The sequence below is a fragment of the Nilaparvata lugens genome, chromosome 13 (assembly GCF_014356525.2).
Source record: "Nilaparvata lugens isolate BPH chromosome 13, ASM1435652v1, whole genome shotgun sequence".
Lineage (NCBI taxonomy): Eukaryota > Metazoa > Arthropoda > Insecta > Hemiptera > Delphacidae > Nilaparvata > Nilaparvata lugens.
Genome location: NC_052516.1, coordinates 21,006,492 through 21,033,218, shown reverse-complemented (window position 1 = coordinate 21,033,218; position 26,727 = coordinate 21,006,492). Strand labels below are relative to the sequence as shown.

The 26,727-nt window shown below is 33.9% G+C and overlaps 2 protein-coding genes across 2 annotated transcripts in view; both read left to right on the top strand.

The window, feature by feature from the left end:
• Positions 1 to 5,533: 5,533 nt before the first annotated feature.
• LOC111053467 (FERM, ARHGEF and pleckstrin domain-containing protein 2) overlaps positions 5,534 to 26,727 on the top strand; it is a 49,361-nt gene continuing 28,167 nt past the window's right edge. Inside the window, exons 1-3 of the mRNA XM_039440065.1 lie at positions 5,534 to 5,735; positions 25,011 to 25,212; positions 26,402 to 26,510. Of these exons, the coding sequence (XP_039295999.1) occupies positions 5,549 to 5,735; positions 25,011 to 25,212; positions 26,402 to 26,510 (498 nt within the window). The 5' untranslated portion in view covers positions 5,534 to 5,548. The remainder of the gene's footprint in view (positions 5,736 to 25,010; positions 25,213 to 26,401; positions 26,511 to 26,727) is intronic.
• On the top strand, positions 5,742 to 12,880 carry LOC111053471. The gene has a single exon (XM_039440063.1). The coding sequence runs from the start codon at positions 5,918 to 5,920 to the stop codon at positions 11,534 to 11,536; it is 5,619 nt and encodes a 1,872-aa protein (XP_039295997.1). The 5' UTR covers positions 5,742 to 5,917; the 3' UTR covers positions 11,537 to 12,880.

The following is a 26,727-nucleotide window of genomic DNA, read 5'->3' as shown; positions in this document are numbered from 1 at the left end:
AACTCTTGTGCAGAATTGTTCCTTAATATAAATATAAATAAAAATATAATTGTTTCTAATGTGTCAGTCAGTCAAGCCGTGATTTCCAAAAAAAAAAATGTTTTACTGAGTTGGGTATTATAAACCGATAACCATTGTTTATTATAGAACTATTCGCATAATGGCATACTTGTGGTATTCTGCCAACATTCACATAACAACCAGAGCTTTTCACGGTTTCTGTTTTTGCCAAGAGGAACGTAAATTCATTTCTAAGCAGAAACGACACATTTCTAGGCAAAAAGAACCGGTTATCTCTTTATAGAGCACATTAATATAAAAACATGAAATATATATCCAGAAATACTCTGTTAGAGAGTCATACAAGGTCAAAACCTGTATTATTCAAACAACTGTAGATAAAAAGTGTTTCCTAATGTCCTCCTCTTCTTTGAACAGTTGAGTTCATCATATTCCATGAATGAATTCTCCCTCCCTCATCAATTCTGTTAAAAAATTAAACCAAATGCACCTCTATATCCGACAATATTTTCATTATTTCTAACTCGCTTTATATGACATATGAAGAGGATTATGACATATAAAGCGAGTTAGAAATAATGAAAATATTGTCGAATATAGAGGTGCATTTGGTTTAATTTTTCAACAGAATTGGCGAGGGAGGGAGAATTCATTCATGGAACCTGAACATATAACATTGAACTTAAATAACATTGTTATATACATGATTTTTTTTATTTTAACAAATACATTGAGGATAACTTGAACCGATCTCTATAGTCATTTTTAAGAGGCATATCTCTTGGAAATCAGCTTGGAATTTGGTCAATATTACATTTACAGTGAATGTAAGAAGTCTTTGCAAAGGTTTTGCATAAGGCTAGGCGCATACCAGTTAATCAAGACAAGACATGATCAGACACGTTCAGTCACAATACTTCACATAGCTGCTTGTGACGCAACTCACACAAATTAGTCATTGCAATTAGACCGCCCCAGATGGGGGTAGAAGGGAGATCTCTAAATTCTAAAGGTCGAGTCATGGGACTGAACAAACAACAAACTTTTGCGTTCTATTAAACTTGTAAAATTTTATTAAATGGATTAATCTAATTTATATTTGGATAACAAATAATCTGTATCGTTTCATTGCACATTCTATAAAACTGCTTGTAAAATTTTGCTAACTGTTCGTCTGGAATTCTAAGACTAGGCGCACACCAGTTAGTCAAGACAAGGCAAGACATGATCAGACACGTTTAGTCACAATACTTCAGATTGTTGCTTATGATGCAACTCACACTGATTAGTCATAACAATTAGACATGTCTTCATAAGCAGCTATGTGAAGTATTGTGACTAAACGTGTCTGATCATGTCTTGTCTTGTCTTGACTAACTGGTGTGCGCCTAGCCTAAGTCTTTCTATATAGATATGAGAATCATTGAAACTAATTATTCGTTAGAATCCATAATCATTCATATTGAAACATGTATTGGGTTAAACATCAATTATTCATACTCAATTCATTCTCTCCACATTATCCGACTTTTCTTGTGCTTCAACCATCCCCTTGACCCTTTTTAGGTAACGGATGATAGCGGTGCTACTGTATAATTTGAAGCCCGGTTGCACAAACGCCGGTTAAATTCTAACCGTGATTAATTCCAGGAGAACCAATCAGAGAAGGTCGTTTTGATAAGACGGCTGCTCTGATTGGTTCTCCTGGAATTAATCACGGTTAAAATTCAACAGGCTTTTGTGCAACCGGCACTAATAGGCCATTTTAGTGCAGATCATAATTTAAATCTTCTTGGATAATTTTACATAAAATTAAAATTTTGATGTACTATACAACGATTGGAAAAGAAAAAAACTGGCTATTGCCCAAAACTTTTTCAATTTCCTAATTTAGTTTCAAATTGTCCAACTAATATACATAGGTTATGTCCATTTCAATTTCTACACCAAATCACAATCTGAAAATATAAATTAGAATAAAACAAACAATTTCAAATTTGGATAGATTAGGTCGTTTTAGGTTGCTTGTAAAAGTCGCAATTTGACAACGCCGATATTTGGTCAGTTATGTAAGTCATAACTTGATTTATTCAGTGTATTCAACGAAACAACAAAATAATCTAAACTTTGTTGTTGTTAATATTATATGCTGAAAGCACTTGGATTTAATTCACATTTCTTGAACTATAATTAGCTTGAATACTGAACTCATAATCTTGAAAGATGTGAATCCGATATCATGAAGCAAATCTCAATAGAATTCATCCACTCCAAACAAGGTCTATACTCTTAATAAAACTAGACGAGACTTGTGCAAAATATCCGTGTTGTGAAATTGAAATCTTTTATTGAGTATTATTATTATTAATATCTCAATTTAGATATCAAGGTCTATACTCAGAATAAAACTATATGAGACGTGTGCAAAATATCCGTGTTGTAAAATTGAAAACTTCTATTGAATATTTCAATTTAGATCAAATTATTACTTAGATGTAATTCTACTGAAGATCAAAATGTTGATCTACATTATGATTATTCCTTTGTAGATTATAATTTAATAATTTTAGTTGAGGCGATGGTAGGCGGAGTCTCACTTCTCTCCACCCATCCCTCTTTCTCTCTCTCTCTCACACACACTCTTTCTCCTCTCTTTCTTGCTCTCTCTCCTTGTTCAGGTCTCAGTCGTTCCGGCACTCCAGTTCTGTCCACTCATCTGTCGGCATGAATGTAGGAGGCAGTCTTTCGGCGCACCCTCTATTACCCCTGGGAGACAGCTCTGCCGGTGAGTTTTTCCAACATTTTCTCGCATGCTATTACGTAACTACACTTCCCACTGCTTGTTTCATATATAAATACATTACCTAGACTAAACAACGACAATATTGTTATCCTTCTAGGTCTGTTGGAAACACATATACACACACCAACTAACTACACCGCTAATGTAAAACGAGTGTATGTGTATGTGTGCGTATGTGAGAGCCACTAATTTATACCAGATAGTGTGTGTGTGTGTATGTGAAGTACGTGTGTGTATATTTGCGCCTTTAACCTAAACTCAATGAAGTATACAGTTGTAAAACACAAATTTAAAATTTTTGTGCAATTACCACCTTCTTGTATAAAATAGTGCCGCAGCTTTGTTTCACAGTTTTACTATTTATTCAATTTTATTTATTTCAGTTTTTAGCAGTATGATTTAGCTTTGTTAGTTTGTATTATTTTAATGCCTAGCAATTATTTCAATTAGTTCTTTAGAGTTGATCTATTATTCTATCAGTTACACTATCTAATTTTTGTTATTGTTGTTTAATTTTCATTTTTTTCCAATGCCGCTGATAGATTTCTACTCAGTTATTTTTGTTTGTCAATTATTGGTTCATTTAATTATTCATAATATTATGTATAGGCGTATATGGTAACTGGAGACAACTGATTCTATGTATAAAGATATAACAGACAGTTGTGTTCCTTGATGGAATCTAAGGTATTATTAGTTCATAATAAAGTGTTTACATATAGGTTTGTTTTGTTCTTCTATCAACTACATAAGTATTTATGTTCAATATTTTGTTTATGTTATTGTTTTACTCAGTTAATTTTTAAGTTTATGATTCTAATGTTGATGTATTTTTGTGTCAAAACGTTGTGTTTGTCCTCTTATTTCTATAATTTATTTGGATTTATGTTAATTCAAACTATTTTCTGTTCCTATAACCTGAAAAGCTCATCAAGATTTGGTATGTGAATAAGTATAAATTTTCAAATTTCTTGAACTTCCATATTGTTACAGTATTATTCCAAATTTGATCCTCTAATTCCATGATTTTTCTAATACTCATTCAGAAATCTTAGAATCATATTTTCACATCTACCTAATGCTCGATTGATGTTCCTTGAAAATCTTTTTTACATTATTATTATTATCAATTACACAAAAATCTCCTGTTACTTCCATCTTTCTGTTATTATTATTATTATTATTTGTAATCCATTTTCCATAATTTATTCTATTTTAAGACATTTGGGTTCTTGATTTATTGTATATTTATGGTTACCTGCACATTATTATCTTTTCTTGTAAAAATTTAGATTCATGTTGTTTTAAAATACTTAATAGTATTGTTTTGTATAGAAACTTCATCAACTTTATTATATTTTTCTATTATTATTTTAGTTATAGTTATACTTCTATGATTTTCTTTAGACCATTATGTGGATATCATACTATTTACGTTCAATTTTTGTATCTATAATCTTGTTATTTTGTTATATTAGTATTGATTCTCCAATCTTATAAAATGTATCAGCACTTTGAAGCTTTCAATGCACACTTGTATAACTGAGCTTGTTGAGTATTTGTGTTTTTAAACTTGTCAGAAAATATTATTGTAACCACAACATACAATGAACTTGAATTAAGTATCAAATTACTTCATGCCAAATAAGTAATAAATATATTTATTGAAATGAAAACACAAGAGACACAGAGTGACTGCCAAGGCAGATGTTTCGTCATACGAATAGACTCAATAAAATTGATTCCATCTTTGAATCCACTGAAATCAATCTTTATTACACTTGCAATACTCTCAACATGCTTTAATTTACTGATCAATTCTATGCAATACTTATGTGCATTCATTTATTATATATTTTCATCACATGAGGCTTCTGAACCAAGCCTTTGAAGCTTGGACCTATCTTTTATCAGTATCTTCAAAATCTTAATTCTGTGATGTCCGGTTAGTAGAAAACACTCATTATATCGCTCATTAGTCTTCAAATCTAATGCTGCATTCAACTTCAAGTGTGTGCTCCATTAATATTCAACTTTATGGCATTACATTACGTTTGGTACATTACAACAATCAGCAATTTTATAACAATACACTAGTTTGATTAAATTACAATCATTTCAACAATTCATGTGACATCGTTGCATCACTCAATTTGCATAGTTTTGTCTCACTTTTATGTTGTTTAGTTATGTTCACATTAATTGTGTTAGTCAAGTGTGGTCTCAACATAATTTTTTGCAATTTTATGCAATCTTACTGTCAATTTTATGTAATTCTAAAGCCAATTCCACAATAGTGTGTGAGTGAGGTCTCACTTCCAATTTTACAGCATTTCAACACGAATATTATGCAATATCACTGTTATATGCAATATCACTCACAATATTACTGTGATATGCAATATCACTGTTATATGCAATATCACTCACAATATTACTGTGATATGCAATATCACTGTCAAGTGTGTGCTATTGAGATCTCACTTTCTATTAATCTCGTGCAATGTTACAATAGTGTGCGAGTGAGATATCAAATTCACATTAATGTCACTTGGATATCATTCTGTATCACTCAATATGTTGAGGTCTCACTCTCAATGTTACAATGCAAATTCACAATTTCAATAATTGAGTATTATTCACTACCACTTTGAATGTGACAAGTTTGTGTGTGTGCGAGTGAGAGCGTGGTGTGTGCTTGCAGTGTCTCTGTCCTGCGGATCGATGAGTCTGGCGGGGACGACGGGGGCGGGGGGACTGCGGGGGGGCCGGGGGGCGGCGGCGGGGGCTTCTCCGAGCCCGACTGTTCGCCGTGCCACTCGGACGAGTCTAGCTGCGATAGTCACGGCGACAGCAGACGACATCAGCACTACACCGTCACACAGTCACGCTACAATTACTGTAACACAAGGTCAGATTAATACCACCCCCATTTACCAGCACCACCGCAAACCCTCCTCCACCTCCTCCTCCCAACAGCAGCTGTTCTTCGACTATGACGACTCTGACGATCGACAGTCCTACTGTCGACATTGCGGCGAGGAGCTGGAGTCGATCAGTTCGTCGCGTCGATCTTCGAGAAGTCGACGTGAGATGTCGCCCGTGGCTCGCACCCGCTCAAGTCAGACCGACATCATCAACAACATCGATTACGGCGAGGAGAGTGACGACAAACCGCCGCCTGAACACCCCATCACCGACGCCTCATCTGCCTACCGTTGGCAGCGCAGTGCCAGCTGCAAGGAGCTGGATCGAGGGGAAACCCCCCACCCTCTCGACATCCCTCAACCCCTCCTCGACAAGCCGATCACCCGCTACGACGACACCCGTCGCTCCTGCTACAGTGTGTCCGGCAGCAAAACACCCTCCCTGGACCGCTCCCACGTCGACGCACCCGAAACCAAGGTGTACTCTAGCAGCTACCCGGGTACCACCTCTAGTCTATCCACGGAAAGTGGTGGGGGAGATGACTGTGTGCCCAACCTAGAAGCGGGGGGGAGTGTGTTGATCATTGACACCGGGTCCTCCCATGAGGAGATGGTGCTCAGTCATGATGATCTCAGTCACGACTCCTACGAACTCCTCGAACGAGAACATTGTGAGCTATATGGAGGTGAATCACATTCCCTCAGCATCGACTCAGCCGGCGAACAACTGCCTGACGACGAAATGTTCGTCATGGATGACGATTTCGACAGCAAGGACAACTCTGACGTGGAGAAACGGTTGGGCTATGTGGAGCCCCGTTATGCAGGCATGGACTTCAACGAGTTCAACGAGAAATGCAAACAGGAGATCGCTAACAAACGAGCGGTCGAGTTTCACGAATTCGACGCCAAGTGTAAACCGGGCATGGTGATTGGGTTTGATAGTGAGGCGGCGTCTACTTTACAACATTTCCCGGTAGAGCGCACTAAAAGCGATCCGTATGTCAGTGATTTCTGGAAGGTGGCCAAACAACACCGAAGGCTACTACACCAGAAATCCATAGACTTGACCCCTACTGAGAGTAGTGTGGATTCCGGGGGAGCTGAGGAATACAACAAAAATGCACCATGCACTAGTAAGAGTGTGATAGACATACCATACACTCTACACAAACGACACCATTTGGATATGTACGCCAGTGAGCGACCACATCATGAGTCAGTTGCTAGATCGCCCCAACACATCTCCCCCAAGTTGAGTCCGATCTACGTGAGGAAGTCACCTGAAAAATCACCTGACGTCATCAGGAAAGCTAAATCCCCCAAGAAGGTCACAATTGATAGCACAGATCGGTTGTCGAAAACCAAAACCAAACCGGATTTGAATTCTCAAGACTCCGGGTTGTCTCTGTCGTTGGGTACGGAGAGTGTTGATGATCTACAGGAGGTGTTGTCCAGGAATATCGACAACATCGACAATATTGTGGGCATTGAGTTTGAAGGCAAGGGGGATGCTGTGGAGAGAAAGATCATCAAAGAGAAGGTGGACAGTAGACAGAGTTCGTTTGAGAATGTTGAAATGGATACGTTGAAAGTGGATGATGATCGGTATAAGTCGAGCAAGTCTAGCGGAAAGAAGGAGCATTTCGTGAAGGGCAAAAGTGAGGAGAATACTAGATCTAGAAAAGGAACTCTGAGTAAAGTGAGACATGTGCATAGTGCCGATGGAGGCATGAGGAGAGACAGCTCGTTCGATAAGAGAGAAGTGCAGGTGATCAAGATTGATAGTGACAGCTCTCAAGATGTATGCTCGTGTGGCAGTGACAGGAAGGAGACCAGGCGTCGTGATATCAAGAGCTCCTCTCTGGACAGTTCAGACCCGGATGTGATCATAGTTGAATACAGGGGAAACCGAAAGAAGGCGTTCCAAAAACGTGCCTCGTCTGGAAGTAAGGACTCTACTGACAAAGAGAGCAAGGATGTAAGGAGAGGTAGCAGCTTAGATTTGCCTAAAAGCGGTGGCAGTAAAGAGAGCAAAAGGTCGGATAAACAAAGTAAAGATTTGAAACAGGAGTTCAAAGATTCTAAGAAGAAAAGCGGTAAGTTGGATAGGAATAAATTGAGCAAAGAGGATAGCAGGGAGAAACAGAAATCGTCGAAAACTGAGAGAGATGCCAAACATGCTGAGAGAATGCTGAAGAAGGAGGACAGTTTGGAAGGCTATGATAAGGTTCTAAGTGATGATAATCTGGAGAAACCGAAATCGGAATCTGTGACTTCGATTGAGGATGAGAGTACAGCTATAGGGATCCCAGACAAACGGAAAAGTAACACTAAAACCGTTGTTGTAAGTATAGAGAAGGAGGATAATGAAGTCGTTATTATTGAAGAACCCACAGAGCTACAGAAGAGGAAGGAAATGTTGAAAGAGATACCTCTCAAGAAAAATGAAGACGATACTACAAAGAAAACCCCCGTGACAACACCCACTAAAAAACCGGTTGTATCTCCTGAGACAACTTGGAAGAAGTTTGGAGAGCTGCCAGCACCCATCTCTCACAAACGTGAGAGATCTCCAATATTGTTTGCAAGGTTGGGTTTGTCAGAGGGCTCAACTTTTGCCCCCAACTACCGACAAGCCTCAGTGGTGTCCCCCTCCTCTTCAAGGCGCGCCAAATCGCTGGATGCTCCTGTGGTGTCTCTGCACAGATTGCCTCCTGTCACATCCTTCTCCAGCAAAGATGACACTCTGGAGAACGATGAGGATGAATTCGAGGAGAAGACTCAAAGACATGGCAAACAGTTGCTGAAGGATTCACTCAGACGAGAGGAGAACCAAATCGAGGAGGAACAACTGGAAGAGATTGTTGAAAGTGTGGAGATGGTTGTTGTTGAGAAAAGCGCTGAGAAAGTTGAAGAGAAAAGTAGCAAAGATAAGCCGAAAGTGGTTGAGAACATCCATAGACCGATGGAGGACTTGACAGCTATTGGTAATTCAAGTGGGAGCTCAGTGGAGTTACCTGAAGAGTTGAGTAGTGCTGATGATAATGCTTCAGGGGGAGTTATGAAGGGAAGTAGAGACGACATTTCTGTCACTCTGGAGAAACTTGATGAGGTTGTAGATAGGGTCAAAGACAATACATTCACTAACAAAAAGGGTACAAAAGTGGACAATCTCGTTTTGGATAACAATGAACTGAAGGAAGGGTTGTCACCTTGTTTGTCGCCCAATACTGACACTAAATCTCCATGCTTGTCACCCAAAGATCTTCCACCTAGATCGCCATGTTTGTCCCCCAATGATCCCCCCCACTCCCCATGCAGGGTGCCCGCCGGGGAGCCTTCACCCTGTGCTGAGAGGAGACCCAGCACCAGGAAGGAACGCTTAGACTCCTTCAAAAACACTAAAAGCTACTCAGTTGACATATGGACCTCGGAAGAGACAGATGCCCCCGGTATACCAACACTAGACGTTGATGACATCAATATTGATTTCACAAGTAATGATTATGATGATGAAACATTCATCACTGAACCAGAAAAGCCTGATGAAGAAAGTGATGACAAATTGAAGGACATCAATATCAAGGTTATTGAAACAGTGATTAAAACAACGGAGGAAGTTATCAAGGTGATTGAGTCTTGTAGTAGACGGTCTACAGTAGATGAAGATGTGGGGGAAGTGAAAGCGGCTGAAGTGATGTCAACTGAAGATGAGTGCTGGGAATCAACCGAAGAAATGCCCAATGCTAGTGAGAAAAATGTCACAACGACTGATGGCGAAGAAACTGAGGAAGATAATAAGCAAGTAGTGGGGGATAAAGTTGAAGAGGGGAAAGCAGATGTGAAGGGTGATGAAGGTGGTGAGGAACAGAAAAAGAAGAAAATGTTGTCTGAATTAAACCTGAGTTCTTCAACAGAAAGGGTGAGAGAAACATTGAAAGAGAGTCTGCAACTGGAAGTGATTGAACCATTTGATGAGCCTTCAACATCCGGTGTCAGATTTATTCCTGAGAAGAGAAGTTTTGATGAAGAGCCTTCCAGTAGTTCATCAAAATCAGTGAAACCTGAATTGTCGTCAACTTGGAAACCGTTTCCATTGGAAAGCTCTGGTAGCTCTAGTTTGGAGGAAGGCATTTTCCCACCAGATGACACAGGTCACTATGCTGATGAAGAGGAAGGCTCAAGTCATTCCAACAATGGACCCGATGACTTTCCAACTGGGTTCGGTTACCCCATGACTGGAGCCGAGATGATAATCAGTGGGTACACTGGCGGCATGTTTGGGCTTTCACGTACTCTGTCTAGAATCAGTGAAAGGAGTACAACATCTGAACAGGAGCGCAGTGATTTTGAGGATGATATCTCAACCAAACCATCGTCAAGGTCGTTGTCAGTTGATGATGAGTCACTGCTTTCAAGTGATCGGCAGCCGAGTTTGTCATCTGATCCTCCTTCGGCTACTGATATACCTTTTGAAGATCGGGCTCTCCCTGATCTGCCCCCTCTCCCCCCTGAACCCAGGAGAAGCACGTCACTGCTGCGTCGCCCCCTGCCCCTCACCCAGGAGGAGGAGTGGCCTTCTCCTCCCGACTCTGACTCACCGTTCGACACACCTGTCATCAGTCACGTAGAAACCTTCTACATGGAAATCAAACCTGAGGAAGCCACCAAAGTGGTGGTGGTTGATTCCAAGGAAGTGGACCCTGATAACGGGGAGAGTTCAACAGATGAGAATAAAACTCTGCAAGAGGAAACGACAACTCAAAGTATGGCGGATGAGTCGGAGGGGACGGTGAAGTTGGCAGCAGTGCGTCCGAAGAGTCGGTTTGGCGGGAACTCGGCCAGTGAGGACACATCGGTCGGGGTGTGCGCTGACTTCAGCAGTAGCAGTGGCACGGGCACAGGCACCACTGTCAAGCACTGCCAGTATTACTCTTGCACTGTCAAATCAGACGACAACAGCTCCTTGGCTGGCGACTTTGGCCTCTCACTTTCCACTGAAATGATATCCAGCAGGAAAAGCAGTGACGATGCCACTGAAAAGTTCCACACCAAACCAAGTGGGCTACGTTTGCCCCAAAGGAGTTTCGATGATTATGATTCACCCTGCACTGATTCTGATGAAGGCCAAGCTGCTGCGTTGATATCCCCCACTAGAACCACTTTGAAACGCAGGTTACAACAGAGTCCTTCCCACCAGTTCATCGGGCAGAGATCGGGGAGTGTTCCGTTGAGTCCTACGGGGGTTACAGGGATCAAGAAGTTCATGGAACACAGATCGAAACATAGAATGGGGATGAAGTGTACCCCGTATTACTCAGCTCCCGTTCCGGTCAGTCATGAGATACGGGACGTGTCGGAGGCGATAGATCGTAGAGGAGGGGGGAGTGGTAGTTCGGGTACCTCAAGGTCCATCGCTAGGTCCAAATGCTATTCGTATTACTCGCTAGCCAGGGATCCTCCCAGTGACGGATCGTCTTCTTCGTTAGACAATCAAGACCCGCCCACCGCACCAAACACAATTCCGCGCGTCTCAAAGAAACGCCGCCATCACGGCAACAGTCAGCTGAAGCGGTTCCGCCACCGCGTGTGCGTCGACATGGAGGTGCGCGATGGACACATCGTGTCCGTCTCCAGTCCGTCCGTCATTGTCGCCTGCGGACAGGATAAAGACAACAACGGACGGCAACAAACTGCGCGGGAAGCGAAACCCGACAACGGTAGTCGGTCTACTGCCGCTGCCTCACAACAACAACAGCTGACCAAACAGTCGTCGGTTTGAACAACAAAACAAAAATGACTGCCACTTTTCACTGAATAACAGCATAGACAGTCTTCCGTTTGAACATAACCAATGAAATTGGTTACTGCCACTCTAAACAATCATTGATTTGAACAAGTTGCAATTAAATTTTTCTGCCACATTCCACTAGAATAACAGCATCGACAGTTGTCGGTTTGAACAAAACGTATTGAAATGTTAATGTAACTTTTCACTGAAATAACATCAGCTACTGTGAGATTCTCTTTGAAATGTCAGCATTGTTTGAATATGGTTCATTAATGATAGATTTATAGGGAATGCTGACTGATTAAAAAGTGAATCTCACTATGGTCACTAGGGCCCGGTTGCACAAAAGCCTGTTGAATTTTAATCATGATTAAATGTCACTAATGAGTGAAGGCTTTTTTGGAAAGAAGGCTTCTCTGATTGGTTCTTGTGCATTTAATCACGGTTAAAATTCAACAGGCTTTTGTGCAACTGGGCCTTAAACAAACAAATGACGGTTTCAAGGAATTGAGATTGAAAATATTGTGTGGAGTTTTATCAAACCCACCAAAGCAACAACATCCAACAAACAGTCGACAGTTTGAAGTAATTTATGTGGATTACGTCATGGATTACATACATAATCATCAAACCTACAATCAATTTGTATCAAATAATAGTATTGTTGGTTGAGGCAATCAATGTTGAAACCTACTGAACGGTACATCTGAGTGAAACAAGAAACTAGAACATCTATCGAAAAGTTGACGAAAGTTTGAAGCAATTCATGTTGAAAACATACCGTAGATCTCAGCAACGCCACTACAGTTATCAAACAGTCTTCAAAGGTTTTTACGATATTAGAACAAACTGTTCATCCTCACCAGATAAGAACAGCTATGAAAGAGTCGTCGATTTGGAGGAATTCATTATATATTTATAAACTAGACTGTTCGTTCGTTCTATTGAAACAACAGATTTTTAATAGTCGTTGGTTTAAAGTAACTGATGAGATTAAATATTGAAAACAAACTTTTTACCAAACCCCGCCTTATTAATTGAATAAAACCGTTAAATTAATTAAGGTATAAAGCAAACAAGTTTAATAATTTATTATAATAATGTGTGATGTTCTCCAGTAATTGTTGTGAATCTTCTATGATGAGTAATTAACGAGATGGAAGTATTTCTATTGGTGAGAAATATACTATTTTTTATGTTATATCATAGTAGGGATGTTTTATTAATTCAGAACCATCAAGTTATGCTTATCTACTAAAGAAGCCTGGAAACTAGGAAAGAAAGGTATGGATGGATACGAGAGAATTAAATAATTCTACATTTGTCACTGTATCTGTGACTAAAAAAGGCTAAAATCTAGTCGAAAAAAGATGAAGATTCATGAAAAGTTGATAATATTTTCCATTTCTGTGAAAAAGTGAGTTAGAGATATACATGTGTTCAGTATTACAATCTTGGCAAACCGATATACTAATGAGAAGTAAATACATTTCCCCATATAAATAGAAATCTAAATGTAAATTAATTTGAGTACCCTTTTTAAAATTATTTAGTCACGACATGTCTCGGCTATATAATGTCATTATCAAGTGATTGACTCAGATTTATATTTATATTTATATTCAAAAGTAGCCCTAAAGAGAAAAACATACACTTCCCCATCTATTCACGGTCAACTGTTCGCCACGTCAACAAATAAAAAAGTCATAATGAGTCATTCTATATTAAAAAAGTGTCAATGAGTAATTATACCAATATTGATAATAATCATATCATTGCTCAAGTTTTGTTGTATTGATGTTTCGTTTGAGAAAATATTTAAATAGATCATAATTATCAAAATAAAGCTAACCAAATCCATTGATCAGGTTGGAATACATTCAATCCGTATAGTAATGGATGTAGTATGATTTATGATTTTTTTTAAATTATACAATAGACTTACCATCTCGTTAGTCACTTATTTTTACCTAAAAGTGTATTTCTACTAAGGTACTCGCTTGAATAAGTAGTGTAATTTTTCACTACATATTCGATTGACTTTGTTAAAAATACATCGTTCTCATAGAAGATTATCGAATGATGATAAGTTAAACATGGAGATGATGCTCTTAAAATAAACCCAAATATGTAAAAAATAAATTAACAAGTTCACAATAAATTCAATATCGATAATAAACTTTTTAATATAATACGTAGTGTAAGTGTTTGTGTGAATTCATTGGATGGTACAGTCTTTCAACAAATCTGTTTGAATTTCGGTTGCAAGGATGTGTCAAAGAGTAATAATTGATGTATAACATGCACACTGTACTGTACATACATTGATAAATTTATTAGTGTTTTTGTTATAGAATGATTGTGTTGATTGGTGGTTCATGAATCAAAAATACTCATTTTGTTACTAAAAAAATATCCTTGCGTTTTCTGGAAAAGATCTAATCTGAAAATTACTGCATTCTTACTGGAAATATATTGAAATCTTTTTATGTTGATTTCAACGCATTATTTTTTTTTAATTAAATCTATAAAAAATTCTATTCAATAAATGTAAGTAAATTTTGCATGATTTGCAGCCGAAATATTTTTAGTAACTTGGAGTGAACAGGATATTTTAGGGTATGATCACATTTGGATGCACTTATGTGCAAGAGAAACAATATATAACAAAATATACGTTGTGTCTTGTCTGTCACTACTGAACGCCACCAGCAAGTGCATTGAACGCGTGGTTCAGTGTGAGTGGTCCTCCTATGGCTTTTTCCACATTTTGTTTCTAATCTGCACGCGTGGTCATGCATGGTTCCGCGTGCACTTGCACATATGTGCATCCAATCTGATCATACCCTAATTCTTATTTTTCATGTCGAGATATATTAATGTTAAATTATAATAATAAGCTCTGATGAAACATGAAATTAGAATTTCAAAATTATTGATTACCAACTGACATTTATAACATTATAGTTTGTATATCCAGACATTTTTAAAACCCTACAATAAACATGTTATAATATTAGGAATTCAAAAAAATCTATTCTCAATATTATAAAATTTACAGAGGTTTTTCCTTAGGCTATGGGCTTTCAAATTGTTTGATTAATGAATTCAGGTCTGTTTTGTCAAAATTAGTTTCAATTTATAACTCATGGACGGACTCAATTAAAATGAATGTTCTATCAATAATGAAAAAATTTATTGATTCATCAGAGCATATTATAATTTCCATATACACTATTTCTTGTTGTTCCTTTAATTACCCTGATTTGTAAATAAACATTTTTTCAATCTTGCAATAAAAAAACTAGTTAGTCTCGATCTAACCGTATAAACTAGGTAACAAGTACATTATTGTTAGCAAATGGTAACTTGATGTTTTTTTTACTATTTCAGTGTAGCTAATTAATTTTACTAAACATTATACCTCCATTATAAATACATGGTATTACAGTATTGAATTAATCTGACGTGTGAAAAGTGTTTAATATTTCTAGACTTCAAATGTTTTATAAGTATTATTCCCGTTGTAAATGTGTAGTTTCGTTTGTAATGTTACACAAGTACAGTAATCAAAAATTGTTTGAAAATCATTAATTTAAAGGTGCTAAATAAATTGAAAGCCACATGTGTGGCTTCTAATTCTAAATCATAATAAATAATAACGTAGTGGTTTCAATTTTTGGGTTGTTTAGAATAATTGTTTACATGTCGTTCTATAATTTTATAATCATTCCCACAAATTTTGAATGATTGGGCTGTGAAATATGTACTTATTGTATTCAAAACCAACTAATTAGCATGCGAATGCGGCAATTTTATGATTAATTTCATAATATACGGTACAATCAACATCCGTGTACAGCGTAGAATATTTATAATATATTATAACAGTGTCATTCCCAAAGAAGTACAGTATTAAATATTCATAATTTTAAATCTGTATTGTAGGTTTATTCTTGTTTCAAACGAAAACAATTTGTAGGATTATATTCCTAATTTTTAAAATATTCTTAATTCCTAAAATAATTCGAGAAGCAAGAAATTGTGAAATATAATAATATAGATCATGATCACCCCCATATATGTGTTATATAAAGTATGTAACATTTTGTTCTCGCATGGTTTCTAGATAGTAGCATCATGTTTACTCATTAAAAAATGCAACAATTTGTTTCAAAGTTCGTGATATTTGTTTAGAAATTAGTAATAATTTGTTGATAATGATTCGAGTCGCGCTGTGAGTTCAGGCCTAAATCCAATAAGTGCTTAATTTCTATTTAAATTCTTCATTCTATGTTCTTTCTAAACTTCAAAAACAATTATCAATTGTTAAATCAACGCAAATAATTCTAAAATTATCAATATTTCATTTACTTGCACCAGTTTTACACAACGAATCACATAATGTAATTGATACTGTCTCAATCTAATTTCATTCTATAGTGAGATTCACTTAAGAACTGTCAGCATTAGTTGAATGGAAAGCATTCATGTTAGTTAATAAGAAATTCTGACAGTTTGAGTGAATATCACTGTGAATTTTGTTTCGCTCCAACATTTACCCTAATTTAGCATACCAATATTCTTTCATTTATATTATTAAACTTGAGATTTATTATTTCAAGCTATTTCTCCTCAGTGCATGCCATTTTAAAATATGTTTCATCATATAGATTTAGTATTCTACCTACTCCAACAACTATTGAAGAACCCTGAACAACTTTTTTTATTCATATTATTGATAAATTCATATTTGTCAATTGTTGAAAACCAGAGAGTATTATTGGGGTTTCCTCGAATTCTAAACTTTCTCACACGACTGAAATTTCAAAATGTTAATATTTCTCAGAATGAATAATAATATTCAATCAATAATTGATATTATCATATAATCAACTGAATTGATAATTCTACATCAACATATTTCCCTATTTGTCGTAGCTCCACTTCTCTTATACTATTTTTTATTCCATGATCATCATAATTTTATTCTCAATTCATGGGCCGTTATGATTATTTTCATGCTTTTATGTAAAAAATATATTTTTTTAGTTTTAAGTTTGAATATTTTTATTAGTCCTAACACACACCTTTTTCTTCAGTGTTATTGTCTAGTTTCAAGTCCTTGAACACACTTTTAGCTTTTAGAATCTATTTTTTCCATTTATTTTATTACACAATACACAGCTCTTCATAAAGAGTCTTCCACTTGAATTCCAGCTCTTTGAACACATGAAAGTTTTCTACCATCTTTGGTTCAATTTCTTAATGTTGTGCAACAGTATCAAAGTTAGTTTTTTTTGTGTTGAAAGTAATAATTGTTAGTTCAATCGGCTGTTGAAAAAACCTAGGAGCCTGTTTCTAAAAAAATGTTTTACAAAAATAGCAGCTCACAGTTCATTATAGGATGTGCACACACTAGACAATCATAAATTATTCAAATGTAATAAAATCATTGATTGTTTGTAGCGAGATTCACTTCAAACTGTCAGCATTGTATGGGAAGCATCGGTGTTATATTTATAAGGTACGCTGATGTACGTTTGAAGTAAATATCACTATAATACAGTGTGCACACATCTATATCTGCTGTTTCTGTTTCATAAGGATTCTAATTTTTTGTAAAAGTCAAAATTTCCTGTAACATCTGAATAAGCTGCACATAATTAGACATGCACAAGGACAACTTTTTACGCTTTGTAATAATTTTTTTTTCAATTGAACACTGTTTTCAGAGATACTGTAGAATTATTTTCCATGATGAAACAAAAACACTGAAAAGACAATATATTGTGTTTTTATTTCAATTTATAAGTCTATTATGCGAATCAGGAATTAATTATGAAATAAAAGACACAATATGTTGTATGTTGTGTTATCATTTTGTGTATGAATCATGAATAATTAGTCACATAGCCTAAATACAACTTATTGTATATAAATAAAAATAGAACCCTTTTTAAAATTGTCACAACATGTTTCGGCTATTATGATGTCATTATCAAAATATCTTGACTATGGCATCATATAGCCAAAACGTGACTAAACAATATTTTAAAAAGGGTTCTTAGATTTATATTTTTATTTATATTTAAGAGTAGGTAGTCCTATAGAAAAGAGACAACTTATTGTATCTATCTCATCATAAACTTATCTAGTGTGTGGACTAATTGTTCCTGATTCACTCATTAGACTCGATTTCAATACCTTGATCTCTGTGCTGTGTAAAAATCATTATTATTCCTGTATTACAAGGTCTAAGAAGTTTTACTAAACACTCTGATGTCAAAAATTATAATAAAGTATGTTACGAGCGTGTTCATTATTTTAAAAATTTTACGTATTGTTCTTGTAGGATTTTGATTCATTCTTGATATATTCCTTTTTCATAAATCATTGTAAGTAAATAAGGTTCCCAACAATGTATTGATATTATTAATAATACATACGAATCCTTGTGTCAACCCAAAATCTCATGGAAACAAAATATTAAAAATGTGTATATTGATTATTGATTACCTCTAGTCAATATTCTCCCTATTGATGCTCAATAGTATTAGATTTGTAATATGCGTTCATGTGCTGTTGATTGGTGTCAATATAATAACTAATTAAAAATATTAATTTTAATTTCAACTATCGATATCACTCACTGAAACAATAAATAATTATCAAACTAAACAATATTATTGTCTACTGTTTTGGGACCTTGATAATAATAATGTTTTACTTATTTGCAATGACTCCTCGTTTGTTAACTCCAATATTACATTCATTTCAAATATTCAAATGAGTTTGATTACAAAAATTTTAAGCATTTATTGAACGAATTTCTAGTTGATGGTACATTATACTATAATCTTCCATCAAAATAAAACCATTATATTTTTATTTTCAATAATTTTGTGTATTGTTAAGCACGCTACACACAGGAATGATAGTAGCTTCCACACTTGCTGTGGTGGAGACGCGGAATTGGAAATGTCATGTACATTTGATTTTCGGACATTTCTAATTCCGCAATCCCGCGGCAGCTAATATTGTCCCCGTGTGGAGGCTACTTTATTATTTTATATCTTCATCGAGACTCAGAGTAATATTGTTAAAATTACTAGATGGAACCAAATTTTAATAAATTGTTTTCATGGCTAGTGCTAACGTTAATTGGTGATCATCTCAATTGCCGTTCATGCAACCAGCCTTTAATATAATTCTCTTAGAACTCAAATGATTCGGATTTCCAAATTTAAAAAAAAAATAAGGTTCCAATTTTTTTTTAAATATGGATTAGTTGGACTCTGGAAAATCGTTTAATAGAATGTATTAAATTTTTGTCAATAGTTTGCTTACTTCTCTTTGCATAATTTATTCTATTGTAATATTTTTAATTTATAAAATAATATTCATTCAATGATATTTTATACCCCTCACTTTATTCATTATCAATTGTATCTATTGTACTCTTATTTTCTATTGATAATTCTGTTTCAAATTCTATGGATCGCTTTGTTCAAATCTTTATTCCTATCTTGTTAAAAATGTGTATTGTTATGTGATCTGAAAATGATTTATTGAATGTTTTGAAACATCAAATTCTTTTGAAGGTTAAAAAATATTTTCAAAAATTATTGTTCCTCCCAAATGAAATCTGCTCTTATTGAAAACTTTCCCGATGAATTGAAGAAATATATCCACCTGATTCGTTCAATTTAGTAGATTTTTATCGTTTTGATTCAGTTGAATTAGGAATTTCTGAATTTTATTTGAGAAGTAAATCTAAGATTTGTATGACATCAAATAGTCAATCATTGATTGTTCTTCAACATATTCTCCAAACAAAGAAACACCGTTGATTATCAAATTTATCACATCTCATTAATTCCTATTTGTTTTTTGGTCCTATAGTAATATTTGAAGAAGTTATAAATAAATTTATTTTGAAGCAGTTATGAAAGCTTGACAATGTCTTCCAGTAATACTTTTCAAATCATCGGGAATTAATTAATCCTAATCAGCTTTTTTTTAATTGGGTTCTATTTTATTTTGTTCATTTTATTTCTGTGTCTATTCAACACAGAGTGATAATAATTATATAATAAAATATGGAAAATATTGTGCTGTGTTAGTTAATGTTTACAAATATTGATCGATTGGCTGTTCTGTATATTTTAGTAGAATCTAAGAGAAAAGAGAAGAGTTCATCAATTTTTTTCAATGATTATTATAGTGTACCAGACTATCAGATAAGAATTTCAATCTGATAGTTTAATCGAAAATTCTTTGTAATTTGTTAGAATATTATTCCTATTTGTTTCTTATAGTGAAATTTTCATCAATAATCATCTTATTGAAAAACAACGGGGAGGAACTTTGTTCAGTGATGCAGAGATTTTCAAACTTTCCAACCGGATCTCAAAACCTTGAAAATATTAGATTACAAATTTATCATCTTGAAATTATTTACATGAATTTATTTATGTTAATAGTTTTCTTAGTGTCATAACTCCAAGTTGTTACTGCTTCTTTGGACGTGCTTGGACGTTTGATCACATTCCCTCTGGCATTTTTTTTATAAAACTACTTTATTGTATACCCCCATATAAATCACACTTAAGGGACAGACTCATGTGAAAAATTAAATTTGATATAATTTTTGTAAGTATTTTTAATTTATAGTAACATTCAGTCACCAGTTGAGAAAAATTGTTGAACTCTTTTCTGCCTCTTTTAGTATTACAATTAACATTAGATTGAATCTTGAATATTGTCAGAATCGTTTGTAAATATCTCAATACTACCAGTGAGTGTTACCACTACACAAAACAAGTCTTACTCAGATTTGCGACTCATAATAAAATTATCTAATAATTATCCTCGTACATTCCTTTACTCAACGTTGATTCAATTTTTGATATTAAATTGGCAAAATCATTGTTATTGTTAGAGGTAAGATGTTAGTTTTTAACTATATATTATACATAAATTGACAAAAAAAACCATTACTAGATCGAAAATTTATTAATGATTTTGAGATATCAACCTGTGTTTATTTATGAATAATGCGGTTGTAAATTTTTCGAAATGATAATGATTATCGATTATTATTATTATGGATTGATGAATTATATGAAAAAATATTAATAAAAATATTATTACGTAATTTGATGATTTGTTATGTATGAACCCAAATTTCGTGCATGTTATTAAAATTATGAAAATACAAAATAAGATACATGATGAATCGATATTTGAAATAATAATTTTATTTAACAATTGAAAGAAAATCAGAAGAAAAAAATAAGTTTATGTCAGCATATATATAAATTAATATTTATGAGTTGATGATTTATTATTGAAAGAAATTAAGTCGTCTTTTTGCTTATAAATTGATTTTTGTGAGGAACTACATGAAATTAAATAAAACAAAAATATCATATTACTATGCGGAGTTAGGACTTTTAAGTCCTCTCTACCACTCAAAATTACTTACAATATTCTACCAAGAAAAATTATTTTTTTGCAAAATTAAGATTTGCAAAAATAGGTCATCGAACAACATTTTTTTCTTCATACTCTATGATTTTTCTTCTATAAAAGTTTCCAAAAACGTTCTTTAGAAGTTCTCTAGTTGTCAATATTTGCAGTAGCAGAAGTGTTCGGGGTGATTTACAGCATTCAATAATTGGGATTTTCGTTTAATAATAGTTAGTTCACTAGTACTTTTCAAAGTAGTTTATACTTTCATGAATGTTGTTCAAAAAATTATTCAGTTTTTCGAGGTATTTTCAGCCATGCAGCACTGAATGGATAAGTGTGTAAGTACTTGATGAAAATGTTTTTTGATTGAAATAGATGTTTTTCCAAGTGTCTCGGCCTTTCTTGCCTGATATACATACCCTGCTGCATCTCTTCATAAATTATTATTATTGTATATATTATATCATTATCCATGAATCGATGTTGTTGTAGTTGCCTTTGATATTGTTTGAATCTGGATTAGTTATTGTTTAAATTTCATCAAAGAAAAACTTATTGAATCTCTATGAAATTCTATGTGTATTGTCTGAATAGTCAAAATCATCTTCTGAATCTATAGAATACTTGATCTGTATGTGATTGTATTTAATAATTATCATTTCTTTAAATTATTCATTTATTATAATTATCATTTTTTCAAAGATTGTATATGTCTATATGTAAGCATGTCTATGAATGCTCTGTGTATCCCGTCATTTATATTTATATTTTAAAGATAATTTTGCCATGTATGTCGTTTATTATTTGTCATTGTTTATGCTTTTGTAGATACTAGGTTAGGTTTAGTCGATAGATTTCATTTATTATGTGAATATAAATGTCTCTAACTTTCTATTTTATTGAAATTTATCACTAAACAATATTAATATTGCTAGTTGTTTATTTCAATGTATAATAGAAATATTCAAGATAACAAGAGAAAACTCTCGAAATTTTATAAAGTAGCTGTAGAGTATCCTTGATTTCTGTCTAAATTTATTCGAATAATGTGTTTGTAGATGCATTAGCTATTTCTTTATCAACTAGAACAGTTGAATTTGTGTAATAAAATTGAAAATATCCAAACATTTAAAATATGGAAAATACGAGCTCCCTGTTTATATCTTTAAAAAAATGTTCTTCATGTGTTAACTTTGTAGAAAAACTGATTTCTAAATTGTCTTTGTATTGAGTTTTTACTTCAGGAAACGAATCAATTTTCAAATCAAAACTTCAGTTCACTACCTATTTATTTTGATGTTGGATTTGATCATTGAAATAGAAATAATACGAAATTGAAATAGCATCTTTGGTCATTTTCATAGGTGTTATGTAATATATTTTTCAATTTTATCGTTCCTATTGTCATGCTGTATTTATGCTATGAAAACTTCCATTTCGCATGTTTTATGTCCATATTTAGTGACAATAATTTGCTTTATAGTTTCGTCAATTGTTTATCATTCAACGTTTTCTATGTCATCCAGTGTCTTAGAAATTCATGTTGTAAACTATAATTGAATGGCATATTAATCACACTAAAGCTGCGTTTACACCAAAGTTATTAACAAAATGCTTATTCTCTGTCCTTATAGATTCTATTAGATTGAACATAACTTATCATACACATGATGAACATATGTGTTTGTCAAGTTCCGTTCAATCTAATAGAATCTATAAGGATTAAGTTATTAACATTTTGTTAATAACTTTGGTGTAAACACAGCTTATGGTACGCTTTCTAAGACACTTATTAAATCTGTAGGTTTAATGATCTATTAGATTCAATAAGTGTCCAAGAAACCGGTCTTCCTGTTTTTTCTGTTCAATTGTTTAATATTTAGAATTAGTTGATCATTATTGTTCTTTATAAGAGCTGAATGACTACAACTAGGTGTATGTTGCTTGATGATTGTGTGAATGAATTATTCCAAATCTGAATTCAAATGATTCTAGTTACATACTATAACTAACCCAGCTTAAACTAATTAGTGTTAGTTGCTTTTCTATGTCATGTATAAAACCAAAATGTACGTACCAGTGTGCTCTGCATGATTTTCGTTCCATTTTTTCATTTCCATGTCTCCATAGTTACTTGTCATTGAATGTGAATGTCATTTTTTTGCAATGATTATCGTCTGCGTGTATTTATATAATAGATTAAACAGGAATCTCAAACTCTCCATTAATCGGAAGTCCACTAAATGTCAAACAACAGTGCAATAATGAATAATGAAAACTTATCATTTATTGGCTCGACAGTGAAATCGAGCTACATGAGGAATTGGTTGAATAATGATATATTTCAGCAAAATCTATTCTATTTGGTTGATAGATTTCGAAATAAAATAAAAATATCCTCTACCCTTATAGATTCTATTAGATTGAACATAACTTATCATACACATGATGAACATATGTGTTTGTCAAGTTCCGTTCAATCTAATAGAATCTATAAGGATTAAGTTATTAACATTTTGTTAATAACTTTGGTGTAAACACAGCTTATGGTACGCTTTCTAAGACACTTATTAAATCTGTAGGTTTAATGATCTATTAGATTCAATAAGTGTCCAAGAAACCGGGTCTTCCTGTTTTTTCTGTTCAATTGTTTAATATTTAGAATTAGTTGATCATTATTGTTCTTTATAAGAGCTGAATGACTACAACTAGGTGTATGTTGCTTGATGATTGTGTGAATGAATTATTCCAAATCTGAATTCAAATGATTCTAGTTACATACTATAACTAACCCAGCTTAAACTAATTAGTGTTAGTTGCTTTTCTATGTCATGTATAAAACCAAAATGTACGTACCAGTGTGCTCTGCATGATTTTCGTTCCATTTTTTCATTTCCATGTCTCCATAGTTACTTGTCATTGAATGTGAATGTCATTTTTTTGCAATGATTATCGTCTGCGTGTATTTATATAATAGATTAAACAGGAATCTCAAACTCTCCATTAATCGGAAGTCCACTAAATGTCAAACAACAGTGCAATAATGAATAATGAAAACTTATCATTTATTGGCTCGACAGTGAAATCGAGCTACATGAGGAATTGGTTGAATAATGATATATTTCAGCAAAATCTATTCTATTTGGTTGATAGATTTCGAAATAAAATAAAAATATCCTCTACCCTTAAAATTTTATTAGTTCATAAAACTAATAACATTTTATAAACTAATTTTTATTCCATTCTAATAATAGTAGTAGCCCTATTAAAAAGTAAATAGATAGTTTTCCTACAAAAAATTTAACTCTCATATGAACTTTAAGCATAATTTATCACTCTTGAGCCCTCTTTCAGCTAAAACTGTTAGTTCTTATGTGAATAAATTGGAGATTGCATTTGTTTACAGAATTTAACTGGGATTTTCGTTTAATAATAATTATTGAATAAATTTATTTGTCAAAGAATATTTGAGTACTCTTAACAATTCTAATCAATTTACGGTGTCTGACAGTAGTTTCAGAAATGTTCTCACATATTACAACGATATTCTCTCTGCCGACGAGCAAGTTTTGCTACGCCAGTAGTGAAAAGTAATTTGTTATATTTGAAAATTATATATTGTTTGTGGTAATAAAAATTATTCTTAGCTCACGTATTAAAATTAATAGAACACCTAGCATACAGTATTAATGGTCCATTAGATTTAAAAAGTTTCCTAGACATTATTTAAAGTTACAAAGCTACCTCTAGTTATAAAGTCAGACTAATATCGCAATTACCAAGCGCGTATCTATGAAACAAACTTTCTTTACTTTCACTTCAAATCAAATCACTTTCATTTTAACGTAATCCAATAATTTTAAACTTTACATTTATGATGTAACACTTGATAGATTGTAAACCTTTTAACATTATTACTTCACTTTGTATCTTTTCACTTTTCATGAAACAACCTCTACATTTTATTTGTGTTGTTTGTTTTGCTCAGTTGACGGCGTGACCAAAGAAGTGGGCACAGTGATGCCAACTGTGCGGACGAACGGAAGTGCACCGCCCACAGTGCAGCCAACTGCGATGAAGCAGCCAATCGTGCGCGAGAACAACAATGTGGTGGTAGCACTGGTCTCTACGCCCAACCACCTTACCAATGGCCAGTCGCCACCGATTGGCAAACACACTTCTACTATCGGGTCAGTATTTCATTAGTTTAATTGTGATTATATTTAATCCAATATTTAATTATAGAAAATCACTACCGGTAGTACCCTTGTACTAATGAAATCATACATCAAATTGAAGAATATTTAATGCTCTATAAGCTTATATTTAGCATGAAATTCCCATCGATTTAAAAAAGTTATAATTTTTGCTTACAGTCGAAAATTTTAAGCAAACAGGGGCATTTTTCTAATTTAACACATTCAATAGGAGATATCTCGAAATCTATAGAAGATAAAGAAAAAGTTCTAGGAAATCATGTGAGCTCCAATTTTGTACAGGATAGTAATGTCCGTAAGAAGCATAGTTTTCGAGATACATGTGAGAAACCAAAAAAAATGGTACATTTTAACCACCCCCACCCCCTTAGAACAGGGGACTTTGATATGTCTACCTCCTTACTATCCTAAAACAGAACTGTGGGGTCAAAAATTGTCTTCCCAACTTTTCCCTCTATAACCTTTCGTTGACTGGACTATAAAAGTCTGTGATACAAAATGTTTAGTATAATGTAGGTTGGACTGTAAATTTTTGCGGTTTTTATAAAAGTGTTTATGCAACCTCATTTGGGCTATTTTTATCAAAATTAGGGAAAGAAACAGTTTCGGGTTTATCCTGTTGATTCTCTCCCAATCATCAATTTGATATTGTGATTGTGAAATGAAATAAATTATTGCTAGCTAATTAGCGGCATCGATGGAAAGTGAAAGCTGAACCGCGACTCACTCGTTCTGTTCGCACTTCAAGTCAAACCGTCAGGCTCAATCACCACTGAAGATTATACGATAAGCATCAAAACTTGAGTTTGGTTTTAAAATGAAAATCAGCTATGCGGATAGGAAATATGTGCTTCCACAATTTATGTATCTATTTATTTTTATTTACAATGCAAATGACAATAATGTAATAACATTGGTAGATAAAATAATAAGGTACAGTAGTCCTTGTTCTATTTTTATTCCAAATTTATAGGTGACAAAGTACAAGATAAGGTTAGAATTTCACGTGTGTACAATTTTTATAAAATTTTACTCCAAAATAAACATGAAAACTATAAATTTTGAATTTAGATGGCTTGAATTACAATATAATATCTAGGTATTATTTTTTTTTTTTTTTTGTTTGAGTGCTAATTTTTTTCTTTTTTTAATTAAATTTTAGTGAGGTGTGTACGTCTCCTGAACTGAGTCCAATCAAATCGAACAAAGAAGAAATCCAGAGGGCAAACAACGAGCATAATGTCACTGGTGAAAATGAAGTCAAGAAGAAGGTAAGTTTCAATAATAGAACAATAAATTATTGTAACACCGGAAATGTTTGAAAAATATAAAATACTGAAGTTAATTATGAAATTGATGAAATTCAAACTGTTATTTCTATCCTTATTGACAGTAGTAATGTAGAGTTTTCCTTGGTGTAATAGCTGGTGATATCAACCTGAGTGTGTATTCTCGGGCTAAACATATTTTATTTATAAATGGAAATTA

What these genes read in the sequence shown, in the direction of transcription:
- LOC111053471 (XM_039440063.1), top strand. Translation starts at nt 5,918, where the DNA reads ATGTCGCCCGTGGCTCGCACCCGCTCAAGTCAGACCGACATCATCAAC.